At 38.2% G+C, this 15433-nt stretch overlaps 1 protein-coding gene across 1 annotated transcript; it reads left to right on the forward strand.

The window, feature by feature from the left end:
- The first annotated feature begins 211 nt into the window (after positions 1 to 211).
- On the forward strand, positions 212 to 15433 carry utp25 (UTP25 small subunit processor component). The gene is made up of 12 exons (XM_057860111.1): positions 212 to 562; positions 808 to 847; positions 4745 to 4907; positions 5748 to 5981; positions 6047 to 6135; positions 7400 to 7819; positions 10156 to 10372; positions 11455 to 11657; positions 12360 to 12542; positions 12768 to 12877; positions 12980 to 13225; positions 14113 to 15433. Exons 1-12 carry the CDS (start codon positions 462 to 464, stop codon positions 14363 to 14365), a joined length of 2259 nt encoding a protein of 752 aa, XP_057716094.1. The 5' UTR covers positions 212 to 461; the 3' UTR covers positions 14366 to 15433.

Raw genomic sequence — 15433 nt, forward strand, 5'->3', positions numbered from 1 at the left:
AACCATCGCCTGACATACCATAGATTCTGTAGTATGTCAGGCGATGCCAACAACGTTGTCTCAACGTCACTTGACGTCCAAAATTTCTATGTCAACCATACTGATGATTTTGATGGAAAATCAACGTTTATTCAATGTCGGTCTGCTATCTGGGTCCTTTTTATGTATCTTGTATTTTCTATAAAATCCGGACATAACATTTCAGTATCGATACGTCAATACTTTTCGATACTTTTGACAACAACATAGTTTAATCAAATTTTGTCAAAAGTAGCCCAGATTTTATCAAGCCGTCCAATGCAAACAGTATCTCTCTCCTGCCCAGAAAAGACTGCCTGAATTTGACCTGTTATTCTCCTCCTGTGCTGTAGATGGCAGTATCATATAACTATTGGACATTGATCAGTATGTGAGTGAGAGATTCACGTGGGGCTGTAAACGTGAGTGGCAACCGTGTCAACATGGGGAAAAGAAGGCAAAACAAACAGCTTTTTACAAGTCTTTCTAAAAAACAGAAGAAACACCTAAAAGAGTTTGGAGAAGAGCATCCATTTCACGACGTGTAAGTTGTAAAGGAAATGTCCTAAAAACTGAAAGTGGAGGATTCTTACGTTAGCCAACTAGCTAAATCAAGGCGAAATCCCTCTTGGTTATTTGATAGAAAGCTATATATTGGTGACAGCAATAGTATACTATTTACAGTGTGCTAGCAATAATATAGCTGCAACTGCGGATGTTTTTTATTTTTAAATTTATGGGAATCTTTTGTTTCTTTTCTCATTGTAACTTTCCGTTTTGTTCTTGCAGAGTCAATGACAAATCTGAAAGGACACAAATAGTGCAAATGGTAAGTCACACGACTTTATTACATTATCAAATTATTCAAACCTTCCAATGAGTAGAAGAGCCGCTTTCACTGAAACCAATCGAGATAAGTCCCTTGTCTTTGGGGAGTCGAGAGCAAGATGGGGACCAAGACCATAAAAATCCATTTTAAAATTAAATAAATACATGTACGTTTTTAAGGTTGCAATATATATATATATATATATATATATATATATATATATATATATATATATATATATTATAAGTGTAACATTCACATTGATTTGAGCATCACATTCCACTACAACTGAAAAGATTTAAAAATAATAACAAGAACATTTCGGGGGGTGCTCAAGACTCTGTTGACTTTGTTGGTACCTCTACTTACGAAATAAATCCGTTCTGGAAATAGAGATGTGGTTTTCATGTAAATGCCCTAATCCGTTCCAATCCACGCCTCCCAAAATTCAGACACAAATCTTTTATAAAGCATAAAAATGCATCAAAACATGTAATAAATACATGCCGCAATTAAATTGTTGCACAATAAACATAATGAAAGTTGCACATCATGTGAAAAAAAAATAAAAATAAAAATGGTCAATAACCTATTAACTGCGGTCCTTATCACCTTTTGCCTTCATCAATCACCAATTGTTTGAATTTTTGCTCAAATTCATCAGCTGCTTTGTGGTCTGCGCTACTTGCCTCACCGTGCTGAACAACTGAGTGAATTCCAGTCCTCTTTTGGAACTTCTCGAACTATTCACGCGATGCCTTAAACTCCCGGTGTTGTTCATGCGCCAACGTCTTAGTAACGTGCCGTTTATTGATGTTTTACAGTCATTATCTTTGGCAAGATCAACCAAACACACCCCTTTTTCAGACTTTTCTATTATCTCTTGCTTTGTTTGTATTAACCAAATAACTCTTTTCTTCTTTTCTATTCCTCTTTTCACCATCACTCTCTTGTGGGCCATGGTGAATAAAAGTTCATATGTACGCTCACGAGAAGCTGCTGGTGCCAAGACACATTACAGCCTGAAGTGTTAATGAAGAGGACGCAACATTCACATACTAGTCCTTCTAAAAAAAAAAATAGCATATTGTGATAAAGTTCATTATTTTCTATAATGTACTGAGAAACATTAAACTTTCATATATTTTAGATTCATTACACACAACTGAAGTAGTTCAAGCCTTTTATTGTTTTAATATTGATGATTTTGGCAAAAAAAGTCAAGAGAAACCAAAAATTCCTATATCAAAAAATTAGCATATTCCATCCGGCCAATACAAAAAAAGTTTTTTAATACAAAAAAAGTCAACCTTCAATTAATTATATCAGCTATGCACTCAATACTTGGTCGGGAATCCTTTTGCCGAAATTACTGCTTCAATGCAGCGTGGCATGGAGGCAATCAGCCTGTGGCACTGCTGAGGTCTTACGGAGGCCCAGGATGCTTCGATAGCAGCCTTAAGCTCATCCACAGTGTTGGGTCTGGTGTCTCTCAACTTCCTCTTCACAATATCCCACAGATTCTCTATGGGGTTTAGGTCAGGAGAGTTGACAGGCCAATTGAGCATAGTAATGCCATGGTCAGTAAACCATTTACCAGTGGTTTTGGCACTGTGAGCAAGTGCCAGTTTGTGCTGAAAAATGAAATCATCATCTCCATAAAGCTTTTCAGCAGATGGAAGCATGAAGTGCTCCAAAATCTGCTGATAGCTAGCTAAATTGAGCCTGCCCTTGATAAAACACAGTAGACCAACACCAGCAGCTGACATGGCACCCCAGACCATCACTGATTGTGGGTACTTGACACTGGACTTAAGGCATTTTGGCATTTCCTTCTGCCCAGTCTTCCTCCAAACTCTGGCACCTTGATTTCTGAATGACATGTAAAATTTGCTTTCAACTGAAAAAAGTACTTTGGACCACTGAGCAACAGTCCAGTGCTGCTTCTCTGTAGCCCAGGCCAGGCGCTTCTGCCGCTGTTTCAGGTTCAAAAGTGGCTTGACCTGGGGAATGCGGCACCTGTAGCCCATTTCCAGCACACGCCTGTTCACGGTGGCTCTGGATGTTTCTACTCCAGACTCAGTCCACTGTTTCTGCAGGTCCCCCAAGGTCTGGAATCTGCCCTTCTCCACAATCTTTCTCAGGGTGCGGTCACCTCTTCTGGTTGTGCAGCGTTTACTGCCACACTTTGTCCTTCGCACAGACTTCCCACTGAGGTGCCTTGATACAGCACTCTGGGAACAGCCTATTCGTTCAGAAATTTCATTCTGTGTCTTCGCCTCTTGCTTGAGGGTGTCAATGATGGCCTTTGGGCCAGCAGTCAGGTCAGCGGTCTTGCCTATGATTGCGGTTTTGAGTAATGAACCAGGCTGGGAGTTTTTAAAAGCCTCAGGAATCTTTCGCAGGGGTTTTGAGTTAATTCGTTGATTCAGATGATTAGGTTACTGTAATTGTCGGACTATAAGCCGCTACTTTTTTCCTTCATTTTGAATCCTGCGGTTTATAGTCCAGTGCAGCTTATTTGTTGATTTATTTCGGTTAAAATGGAACACTTTATTTGACAGCGGTGTCATAAGACTGTCATAAGACCATCATAATTATGACATGACACTGTCATGAGCATTACTGAATGCTTAAGTGTCATCTGGCAAATGATGTCACTAACTCCATTTATGTCCAGCTTGAATTTTTACATCCAAAAGTGAGATAATTTGCCAGATAACACTAAATGACATCTGTTATAAGCATTCATAAATGCTCATGACAGTGTCATATCATAATTATCATTGTCTAATGACAGTCTTATAGCGCCACTGTCAAATATAGTGTTACCAAATACCATAACTAGCAATAATGAAACAACAGTAACTGAAGAAATAATTAGCACAGAACATAAATTTTGATAGTTATTTGCATCTGTCGCGCTGCAATGCATGCTAGGAGGCATGTTGGACAACAACAGTGTTGACCGCAGGCAGTAGCAGAGGTTGACTGTCTCGCCCAAGGGAGCAGTGATGACCAAATGAAGCTTCTTGAAGCAATGAAGCTTTGCAACCAAGTGGCTCAAAGCTTCATGGGGGTTCATTTGGTCTTATGAAAGTTGTTTGATTTTGCTGTCAAATGAAATATTACCGGTAATATCTTTCGGTGTTAATATCCCATAATACAGTGAGGACAGCTGCGGCTTATAGTCCAGTGTGGCTTATCTATGAACAAATGCCGTTTTCATGCCAATTTTTGTGGGTGGCGGCTTATAGTCAGGTGCGCCTTATAGTGCGAAAATTAGGGTAGTCGCTTCTTGAGAGTACCTTTTCATGATATGCTCATTTTTTGAGATAGGGATTTTTGTTTTTTCTTGCCTGTTTTGCCAAAATCATCAATATTAAAACAATAAAAGGTTTGAACTAATTCAGTTGGGTGTAATAAATCTAAAATATATGTAAGTCTCATGTTTTTCAGTACATTACAGAAAATAATTAACTTTATCACAATATGCTAATTTTTTTTGAAGGACCAGTACATTGTACGTTGGTAGCCAATTGGATGCCAGGAAGATGCTCGGCAATAGCAAATGGCAGAGCAGCTATGAGTATATTACTTTCAGTAAACTCTGGAAGATGCTAGTAGCTGCCCATACACACAGCTCCCCATACTGTGCTGTATTTTTGCCTTTCGTAACCTGAAATTTCACTCGTAACAAGAGGCATTTCCCCCCTGTTTAGGCCTGTCGTAACATGAAAATATCGTTTGTAGAGACGTTCGTAAGTAGAGGTACCAATATATTTTAAATAAATATGAATTAGTTTTGTTACATTTTTGTGTATTACTTGATATTATGGAGACAAAACATGTCCTCTAATTTTGGAATGAACCTTTTTTTTTTTCTCTCAATCCAAGGCACCAAGCCCAGAACAGTCTGATGCTGAGCTGGATGACTTGGAGGAGGAGGAGCCAGAGCACAAAACAGCCTATCAGAAACTTCTTTGTACTCTGAGTCAACACAACCAAGATGACCAAAGTGAAGAGAGCAGCGATGAAGAGGAGGATCTTGCAGATGAAGGCATGCTTATAGTAGTAATGTTTATGACTCGGCATGTCCCCGATCAGATAACTTGATCTGAAATCGGGACTGATGACGTCATTTTCAGTGGATCAGAATTGGGCAAAAAACACATTTTAAAAAAACCCAACTTTTTTTATGTATTTGTTTAATTTTAAGTACTACCCCATTGGCTGCTTTCATGGCGACAGACATCCAATCCATTTAGCCTGGTAGGGCTGGCAGCAAGCTTTCAATCAGTCAAATTGGATTGGATGTCTATCGCTGTCAATGGCAGTGAAACATGATCACTCAATTGTAGTCTCCCCAGTTGATATGGATTTTATGTCTACAACTGTCAATGGCAATGACTGACGGCTTCAAGCAACAAAATAATCCACAACGAAGAGTAACGGTCAAGCATCAACAAAAAGGTTTATTTAAAAAATCGCAACCAAGACAGCTCAAGTTATCACACTGGATGACCAACTCTATTATTCATAAAAGTTTGTAAAACAGAATAACATAATTGCAATTTTATTTAGATTTTTTGCAAATCAGTTGTGTAGCAAATAAAAAGGGGGTGATTTATTTATTTTTTGCTTCATTAAAACCGCTGTTGTACTAATAACCCATATATATGGTTATAATGTTGTTTTAGCTTTGTTTGAATAAGGAAAAAAAGACTTTGGATGTGATTTTTTTTCTCAATACATTTCTTAGGTATTGGATCTGGACTCTGTATCGTCAGTCTCGAAATTGGGTGACTGATTCAGAAGCAAATATATGAGATCGGGACATCCCTACTTAGGACCGTAAATATGATCGGGACAATCATAATAAGGTGAATTGTTATTTTAGATAACACTGTCGGTGTGGATGAAGATGATGGCGTTGAAGAGGAAGGGGAGGCGGAGAAGGAAGAACCTGGAGATAGCGGTGTTGCGCTTACTCAATCGTTTGAAGGCGAGGGGGAGGAAGTAGGAGGTGAAGAATTCATTGACAAGGAGTACGAGTCCCAATTCTGCCTGGAGACCAACTCGATTGGTGAAAAAGGGCAAGAAGACGTTGAGGATGTTACTCAACAAGACAAAGGTGAGGAGCAGAGATTTAACATGTCTACAGATATAACAACATCTTTATATACCTTCTCCTTTCAGATATGTTTTTCCAGCATTTGGGCACGGAACTCAGTGAAGATGACGTGCAAAAGATTACATCAGGCAGCAAAGCAAAGGCTCAGATTACGGTACTCATATTTACTAGACATGTGCCGGTTACCGGTTTCACGGTTTACCGTGGTGTGAAAACGTCGCGGTTTCAAAACCACTAAAATTTTGCGTCATACCTTAGTACGGTATTCGCTATTTTTCATGTGCCAAAATGCAGCCGAAGTGGCTTGGTGCGGCAGCGCTCACCCTTCCCGTTTGTTGCCGTGAGTGTCAGTGACGCTTTTCTGCTAAACAGCCAGCAAACCCAAAAACAAACCCTCGAAACACAAGGCGTACTTTTCTTCAATTTATTGAGCTCTCAAATCGTGGTGAAATATACAAATGAATACATTTAAAACGTTATACAATTGTATTTTTCCACATGTGAGTAGGTTCAACAGGATAGCAGTAGCACCATGAAAAAGGTCGCCAAAAACAAAACATACATTTTCCTTTCAAATTCAATATACAAACTAACTAAAACTTACAAAGACGAATATTAGGCTAAGCTGGGAGAGCAGCTTCGTCGACGTTTTATGTCTCACAGCCGCTGAGTGAGAAACAAGCTTGACTGAAGGGGGGGGGGGGGATCGCGTCAAAGATCGCTAATTGCGAAAGGAGGTGTCACTCCTCACTTTTTGTTTTAGATGAAACCTTGAAACCTCAACAATATTTACATTTTAACAAACTTATAAAACTTATACATTTTTAACTAACTTATTAACTTATGAATTCTTTGTTCTTTTTAACACAAAGGCATGACATCATGTAGAAGAGAGTTGACACAGTGGCTGAAAATGGCGAAACTTCAGATTCTCCCCCTCAAAAAAAGTCATACAGTATATATTTTTAATTTTATTTAGAAGTGTTTTTACTTTTTTATAGCAATTATTTTGTTCTTGCTCTATTATTGAGCAACTTGAGCTCTGGCTGTGGGTATAGTCTAGGTTCTATTTATTTTAATTTTATATAAAATATTTGTTATTTTTGTTTAATTTATTTATTTTCACATTAATTTATTTTCACATTATATTCATGTTCCAATTTGCAAATATGTTCTGAAAAAAAAACCTGTTCAATGGAAAAAAGTTTTTTTTTTTTTTTTAAACCCATACATCTCAAAATTTTGGAGCTATAATTGCAATACCGTGATACCGTGAAACCGCGGTATTTTTGCTCACGGTTATCGTACCGTCAAAATCTCATACCGGCACATGCCTAATATTCACATAACTTGTATAGTGTACTATCAAAAACTTGGAATTTGATGTGCTTTTTTTTTTTTTGTATTGGTGAACTTAGTGGCCAAAACTTGGCTCACTTCTTTGCATAACACCCTTGGAGAGATTTGGCGCCATCCACTCCCACAAAGACACTGAACTCCCAGCTTTCCACAAACTCTTGGAAGGGAATTACAAGAAAATAAACAATTGTGGAAAGTCTAAGGATGGAGCAGAGGAGACGAGTCCTCTGCAGTTGGAGCTGTTGGCTCTCATGGGAACGTACAAAGACTTTTACTACTCCGAAACCTGCCCCTTGAGGGTGGGCCCGCAGGTTCGAAGCGCTTACTGCCTCCATGTCCTCAACCATGTGCTGAAAGCTAACTCCAGGGTCTTAGCTCACAATGCCCAACTTAAAGAGAATCATCAGCGCATTAAGAGTGGAGACATGAAGCAAGCATCTCTCGATGAACCAAGAGACCAAGGTCTGACACGGCCCAAGGTAGCTTTTCATTTTGTGTGTGGATTATTTTTTGCATTTTTCTGCAGTGCTTAGCTACAATGGTTATAAATACTCTACACACCACTTTTCAAATATCACATTCTTGTTGCATTAAAAAAAAAAAAACTCATTATCAACATCAATTCCAGTTATCCCACCTTTGCAAATTTTGAACTTTTTTTATCGTTAACCCTTTAACACTTAAGTCTATTTTGGCCGAATTTGCATGCATTTGATGTGCCTTTATATTTCAAAGAAAAAAATGTTCACAGTGGCCAAGTTGGGTCCTTTTTTTCAGGACACCTTGAACTTCATGTCCAAACTGTTGTTTTCTTCACTGACCAATTATAATCCACATTTTGGACCCAAAAAGACAAAAAAATCCCAAAATATTTTTTCACAATTTGTAATGTCGGTGTCCCATTGACAACCAAACATGCTCGACCAACCGTTTTGAAGCTTGATAATATTTATTCAACTTGTTAGGATAAACATTCAATAGAAAAAAATAAGATTGAATAGTTTTATGTTTGACGATTCAACACAAACAGCGGGTATGGTCATAGGCGTTTTTGGCCTTTACACATACTATGGTCAAAACAGGTTATATACAGTGCAAAATAGTGAGAAAAAAAATTATATGTATATCATCTAACACAAAAAAAGGTTTGGAGGATATCTCTTTGTGAAGTTAGGTATTATACCCATCACCTTATCTAAAGTATACATACGTACATGCAATCAAGCTTCTAGAACACACATCTATATAAAAATTGAAAAGATTCATAGTGAAGAAAAATATATATATAACATTGAAAAAAAGTATTTTCAAAAATATTGACAAGTAGTTCAGTTCAATTCAATTTTTTCAGGCATGCGACCCGAGAGGTTTTTTTTTTTTTTTTTTTTTTGCGCACTCAATAAAGTTTGTTTTTGAACAGGTCACTGAGCTGCGTCACATACAACGTCACACAGCCTACTCTTCTGCCGTTTGAGCGCTGCTGTCACTTCTACTCGCCGAGACGCCGACTAATCCGAGGAAAACAACGACAAATGCAGCTCATCCTATTCCTTGAGTTGATGAAAAAATGCATTAGCTTGCGCTAAATTTAGTTTTCAATTCATTCTGCACGTTTCAAAGTCGCTCGCGCAATCCAACCGGTGTTCATGCCTCCTTTTCCTTAGTTGGCGCCTAGCTCGGCAATTTATTAAAAATGTTCACATTCGGTTCGTCCTTCTTGACATCACAACGGATCTTGGGATATGTAGTCTTTTGTGCTGCGTTCGGTTTTGAAAAAGGACAAGAAATGATGGAAATATGGAGATAGATACATGGTACATGCAGCGTTTTAATGCATATTTATGAGTGCAATAAAACTATAAAACTCAAATGACATTATCTCCCGTTTTTCATGGTCGATTGACTTCAGATAAAAACTGGCGTGGACATCAACTTCCGCACTTTCAAATGAGACCAACCAGTGGCACGTGGGTGACGTAATTACAGCGTGACGAAGCTTCAAAGACAACATGCATAAACGTGTCGCTGCCGACACGTTCGGTGTTAAAGGGTTAACTGCAGTTCGTTATAGTTTTGCACTGGTCATCTTTGGTTACCGAGCTTTATGGTATCAGCCAATACTGTACCAATACCCCCCAAAATTTGGGGGGTAAAAATTAGCAATATTTAGAAGTTATTTTAATACTAAATTACTGCATGCTCACTTTTATGTAGTCATTGCTATCATGTCTTGTTCAGCCACTGCTTAATTCATTGGCAGCCATTGATGGCGCCAAAAGTCATATGAAGGGGGAGAACGAACGTTCATTCGCCCCTCCTAGTCAAAATGGATTGGATGTCTAGCACTGTCAATGGCAGCCAGTGAGTCAAATTAGTGCCCTGTAAGGGTTGAAAAAAATTATAATTCATGCATGAAACGGTTAAATTATTTTTTATGTGGTTTTAAAATTTAGTCTTCAATTTCACTTGTTGAAATCCCGTAAAACAAGGGGTGCATCCAAATAAATTTAAATGAGAGGATTTTGAAAACAGGCACATTCGGGTTATAAGCAGGCTCACTTTATTGTACCTTATGTCAGATTAGTGTGCGAACCAAATTCCCAATTAGGACACTACAAGTTGTGAATAAAAAAGGAATGCAGTGATTTGAAAATGCCAAATTTCAATATTGTATTTTATTGAGAATAGACCATAAATGACAGGTCGAAAGTTTAAACTGAGAAAATATAGAATTTTAAGGGAAAATGTGTTAATTGTAAAGTTCATTCATTCATTTCAGCTTGTAGTTTGAGCATATAATGTTTTATAATGGCAGGTCCTGATTCTCGTGCCGTTCCGTGGCGGAGTACTACTTATCGTCCAAACTCTTATAAGCTTGTTGGAGAGCAAAGGCAAGAAGGTGGTAGTCAGCAACAAGAAGCGCTTTAAAGAGGAGTTTGGACAGGCTTCTGATGACAATCTAGCCAATCTGCGGAGACCGGATGACTACCACGCCACTTTCTCTGGAAACGTGGATGATCACTTCAGAATAGGTGCGGTTGAAGAAAAAGATCTACATCAGTCCACCTTTCTGATATTTATATATGGCGGAAAACACAAACATGACTGAAAAAGCAGTTTCTGCTCTTGCACTCCTGTTTAAAGGAAACTGCTGTATTTGAAGCCAAAACAACTGTTGTGTTTGATAGAACAATATGTCTGTATCCTGCCATAGCAGATGCATGGCGCATGAAGCCCCCGAACATTTTTTAATTTGTCCGTTTTACCCTGAAAACCCACGTTTACAGACGTTGCGCAACCACTTTTGTTTCAACCCAGCCTTAAAAAGCTCAGCATTTATATTTATTATTTAAAAGTTCGTTTTTAGCTTAGAATCATTAATTGATGTCTCATTTTTTGTTAAAAAAAAAACAGCTTTAAAAAATTACATATTTCAAACTTTTAAATTATGTCACAATGAAAAATATGGCGTCTGTAAAAAAGTCACGGATCTTTACTTCATAACAATCGCTTAATTGTATTTTTTTTTTTTACTGTCGCATTTTCTCCATATGTTAGATGATAAATAATCGATCCAAACAAAGAAAATTTGAAAAAAAAAAAAAAAAAAAGTTTAAAAGGGTAAATAAATGAAAAAGAAAATCTCGACCACTCCTTGATGTCTGCGATATCTGCATCGCGACCCTTGTTATATTACCATGTGTCACCCATAAAATCCCAAAATAATCCAGCTGTGGCCATTCACAGCTGTGTCTTGACACTCGGTGATACATGCTACATGGAGTTTTTGGATCGAAACAAGGTAAGTACGCGATCATATCTCGTTAAAGTCATGGCGTCTGTAATTCTGCTCTCGCGTGCTCTCACCTCCAGATAGGGTTTTGCTGTTTAAAAAACATTTTTTTTTTTTTAATGCCCTTCTGTTCAAAATGTTTATTCCCCCGGAAAATTGAGATTTTAGGCTTTCCAATGATGTATCACACATGCATATCGGATCATTTTGAAAGTTGGCTAAATTGGGGGTCTCAGGGCGGAACATATAGTCACCGGAGTGTTTTCCGCCATATACTGTATATTTTTTGTAAGATGCTTTCTGATGATTATTTCTCTTCAGGTCTCTCCATTATCAAGAGCAACATGCGCCTCTATTCCCCCTTCTACTCATCAGACATCATCATTGCCTCTCCACTGGGCCTTCGTACAGTACTGGGAGCCGAAGGAGAGCATAAAAGAGACTTTGACTTCCTTTCCTCTATTGAGATGCTTGTAGTGGACCAGGCTGATGTATTCCTCATGCAGAACTGGGAACATGTCCTGGTAGGAATACTCACCCTCTCAACATCACCTAGACTTTCACTGTGTAGTATTTGAATGTATAGTTGTTTCATTTCAAATCCATTGTTATCATGTTACCATTTTTTGGCTCTCAATACCGGTTCCAATAACTTGGTGTGTGGTATCAGCCGATGGCAATACTGTACCGATGCCACATTTTTTGTGTAATAACTTACTGCTTTCTTATTTGAATATAAATTGCTATCATTTGATGGCCAGACACTGCTTTAACTCACTGGCTGACATTGACGTCAAGGGCCGACAATGGCAGTCAATGAGTGGGAGGTTGTGAGGAAGTGGGAGGGTTGACAGTCAATGAATGAACATTCACTGCCACCCTCCCACTTCAAATGGATTAGACGTCTACTAGTGATAAACTTATCTCAATTCACTGCAAAAGCTACCAAAAATGGCCTCAGAGCGAACATGTTGGTGGGAGTGACGTTTTTATCAAAGTCAATCCATTGACATTAAAATTAATTCCTAAGAGCTCTCATTTCTCAACCAAAAGATTTATTTCATCTGATATTTGCTCAGTGGCTGATATTGACTGTCCTCGATTTCCACTCCAATCAGTCATTTTAGCACTATTATCACTATCTGTGTAACTCTTCTGTCGATATCTTGTTGTAATTTTGTTTTTCAGTTTTTCTGTACTAAGTAATCAATTCTTCTCCACACCAGCATGTGATGAAACACATGAACCTGCAGCCACTGGAGTCACATGGAGTGGACTTTTCCAGGGTGCGAATGTGGAATCTCAACAACTGGGCCAGACATTACCGACAAACACTTGTGTTCAGTTCCATCCAGGACCCTCAGATCAACAATATCCTCACCAAACAGTGTTCCAACTACCGCGGACAGGTTCTCTCTTTAATTGATTTTGTTGTACAGAGCCAAAATAAGAACATTTATTTCTCTGACAAGGCAGTCAGTTTCCACCATGGAGAAAAATCTTGAAATGATGAGCTCCTGCCTCACTGCTCTGTAGTGCCCGATCACACCTTGAAAATATCTTTTTTGTGAATTAAAGTTAGATAGCCTCTTATATACTTTGATTATATTCCTTTTTTGGGTTTACCCCCACAGATTTCAGTTAAGAACATTCCAAAAACAGGGTCCATATGCCAGGTTCTTGTCCAGCTGCCTCATGTCTTCCAGATGTTCTCTTCTGATAGTTTCATGAATCATGATGCACGGTAAGGTACTTATGGTGTTGCAATTCCTTTATCTAATTTAAATTGTTATTTTGTATTACCAAATGATTCAATTAAATGTATTTTTATTACTGTTTCCTGTAGGTTTCAGTTCTTTGTTGATAAAGTGTTGCCTCAGTACAAAGACTCCGTCATGTCGCACACGCTGATCTACATTCCCTCGTACTTCGACTATGTCCGACTGCGCAACCACATGAAGAAAGAAGAGATGAGCTTTGCAAGCGTGTGCGAGTATTCCAGCAAATCGGAGGTGTCTCGAGCGAGGCACTTCTTCCTGAAAGGCGATAAACAGTTTATGCTATTTACAGAACGCTTCCACTTCTACAAGAGGTGAGTGAGTGTTGTAGTAGAATGCTTAGAATGGAAAAATAATTAACAGAAATTGCAGTGTAACAATTAGTGTAGCACTGATTGCGATACTATTAACGGTACCGATACGGCACTAAAAGGATGTCATTGATATTGAACAGTGCTTAAGAAATAATGCACAGAGACTGTGCAATATAACTTTTCTAAGACTTAGTTTCAAACCACTGGTCGCCCTACCCAAGACTGCGACTTGCTAGAGTTTGTCACAGGTAGACGTCCGATCCATTTGAAGCGAGGAGGTTTGTTTATTCGCTTACAGCCCTCCCACGTCAAATGGATTGGACTTCTAGCACAGTCAATGGCAGACAATGAGGTAAGCAGTGTCTGACCAAACCATGATAGTAATTACTTTACAGTCAAGTGAGTTTGCAGTACCTTAGAATTATGATTTAAAAAATCATAAGAACGTGGTATCAGTCAGTATCTGTACAGTGTACTGATACCACATAGTTGGGTGTCGGAATCTGTATCGGGAGCCAAAATATGGTATTGGTGGAAAAAGTACATAAAATATAATAGGAAAGAAATGAATAATTATACACGTAATCTTTCATTTTTAAAAGAGAAAATACCATCGTTTTACCCTTTCCTAAAAAGAACTGCATCTGACATGATGATTCCACAAGACGAAAGATAGGACAATCGAATGCGACAGAGACCATAATTTTCCAAATACTTTCGAACCATTGGGTATGGCTCTATTCTGCATAAAACCTGGTTAATTTAAAAAATAGTACATGTCATCTTGTCATAAAACTTCTTGAATAGAAGATGGATCTCCACATCAGAGCATAAATAACGTATGTTTGTATAAAATGTTGAACCGTCTGTTGCTCTTCTCTGTTTAGGTACACTATCAAAGGGATTCAGAATCTGATCTTTTACGGCCTTCCCGCCTTCCCGCACTTCTACAGTGAGCTGTGTAACATGCTTACGGCGGGGGCACAGGGGGAGGAAGCCAGTTGGACATGCACAGCCCTGTACTCCCGCTTTGATGCACAAAAACTGGCTGCCATTACTGGTGCACAACGAGCTGGACAGATGCTTCACTCCAACAAGAACCTCCATCTTTTTGTTACAGGAGGGGAAGATAAATCCTGATCGAGCCGGCCAAGTAAAAGAGGACTTTTAGATAGCAGTGCGTCATTGATCACGTGCCAGGTATAATGGTAGTTGATGTATTATCAGACACTGAAGTTTATAAACGTTGACTATCATGACAGTGATTTGAGTTATTAGTATTATCGCTGCAAGATGCCAGATTTCATTCACAAACGTTTAAAAAATCATCAAATAAATGTTTTACAGGCTTTATTAACATTGAGTTTTGCGATATAAAAGACCATATCAACCTCTGTAATAGTATTTTTCTACATAGTTTCTATTTTCAAACTTTTTTTTTTTAATCTTGTCTCTTGTCCTGTTCAGGCATTTTGATACGCAGAAGGCAGATACTAAAGGCCAAAAACAGTTTGAATGTGCCACAAGGGAGTTTGGTATACCCCCTATCTGGTTGTTTATTCAGAAAAGCTAAACAGAAGAGTGTTTAAGAGCACAGAGAGGGGGGAAAAAACAGATGCTATAGTGATATAAAGAAAACATGATTTAATATATGTGAGACACAAGCAAACCATTCGTTAACTCATTGGCTGAATCAAACAATCGCTCCGAACCCACCCAGTTAAATTGGATTGGACCAAGGACGTAGGTATAGTTTCAACATTAGTAGGGACGATATAACAGCATAACCTGGACGTACACTTTTTTTTTTTCTGGGGACGGGACATTAATAAGACAAAACAGATTGGGCGTCGGGGGTCTGGGCTACATTTCTTTTTTATATGAACCTAATTAATGGATAGCCTAAATCATAAATTCAAAATAAATCTGTTTTGGCTTATCCTAACTTTCATGTGTATTGGTTCAGGTGATACACCGTTCGATTCAAACCTTTGTTTTCAAAAACTACTAAAGAAACATTTTGAAAACTTCCAGAATAAATGTCTGGATTTTGTTCGTAAATTTAAATTTTAATATTTGAACTAGGGCTGTCAAACGATTAAAAATTTTAATCGAGTTAATTACAGCTTAAAAATTAATTATTCGTAATTAATCGCAATTAATCGCGATTCAAACCATCTCTAAAATATGCCATATTTTTATGTAAAT

Source organism: Corythoichthys intestinalis, chromosome 15 (genome assembly GCF_030265065.1).
Source record: "Corythoichthys intestinalis isolate RoL2023-P3 chromosome 15, ASM3026506v1, whole genome shotgun sequence".
Lineage (NCBI taxonomy): Eukaryota > Metazoa > Chordata > Actinopteri > Syngnathiformes > Syngnathidae > Corythoichthys > Corythoichthys intestinalis.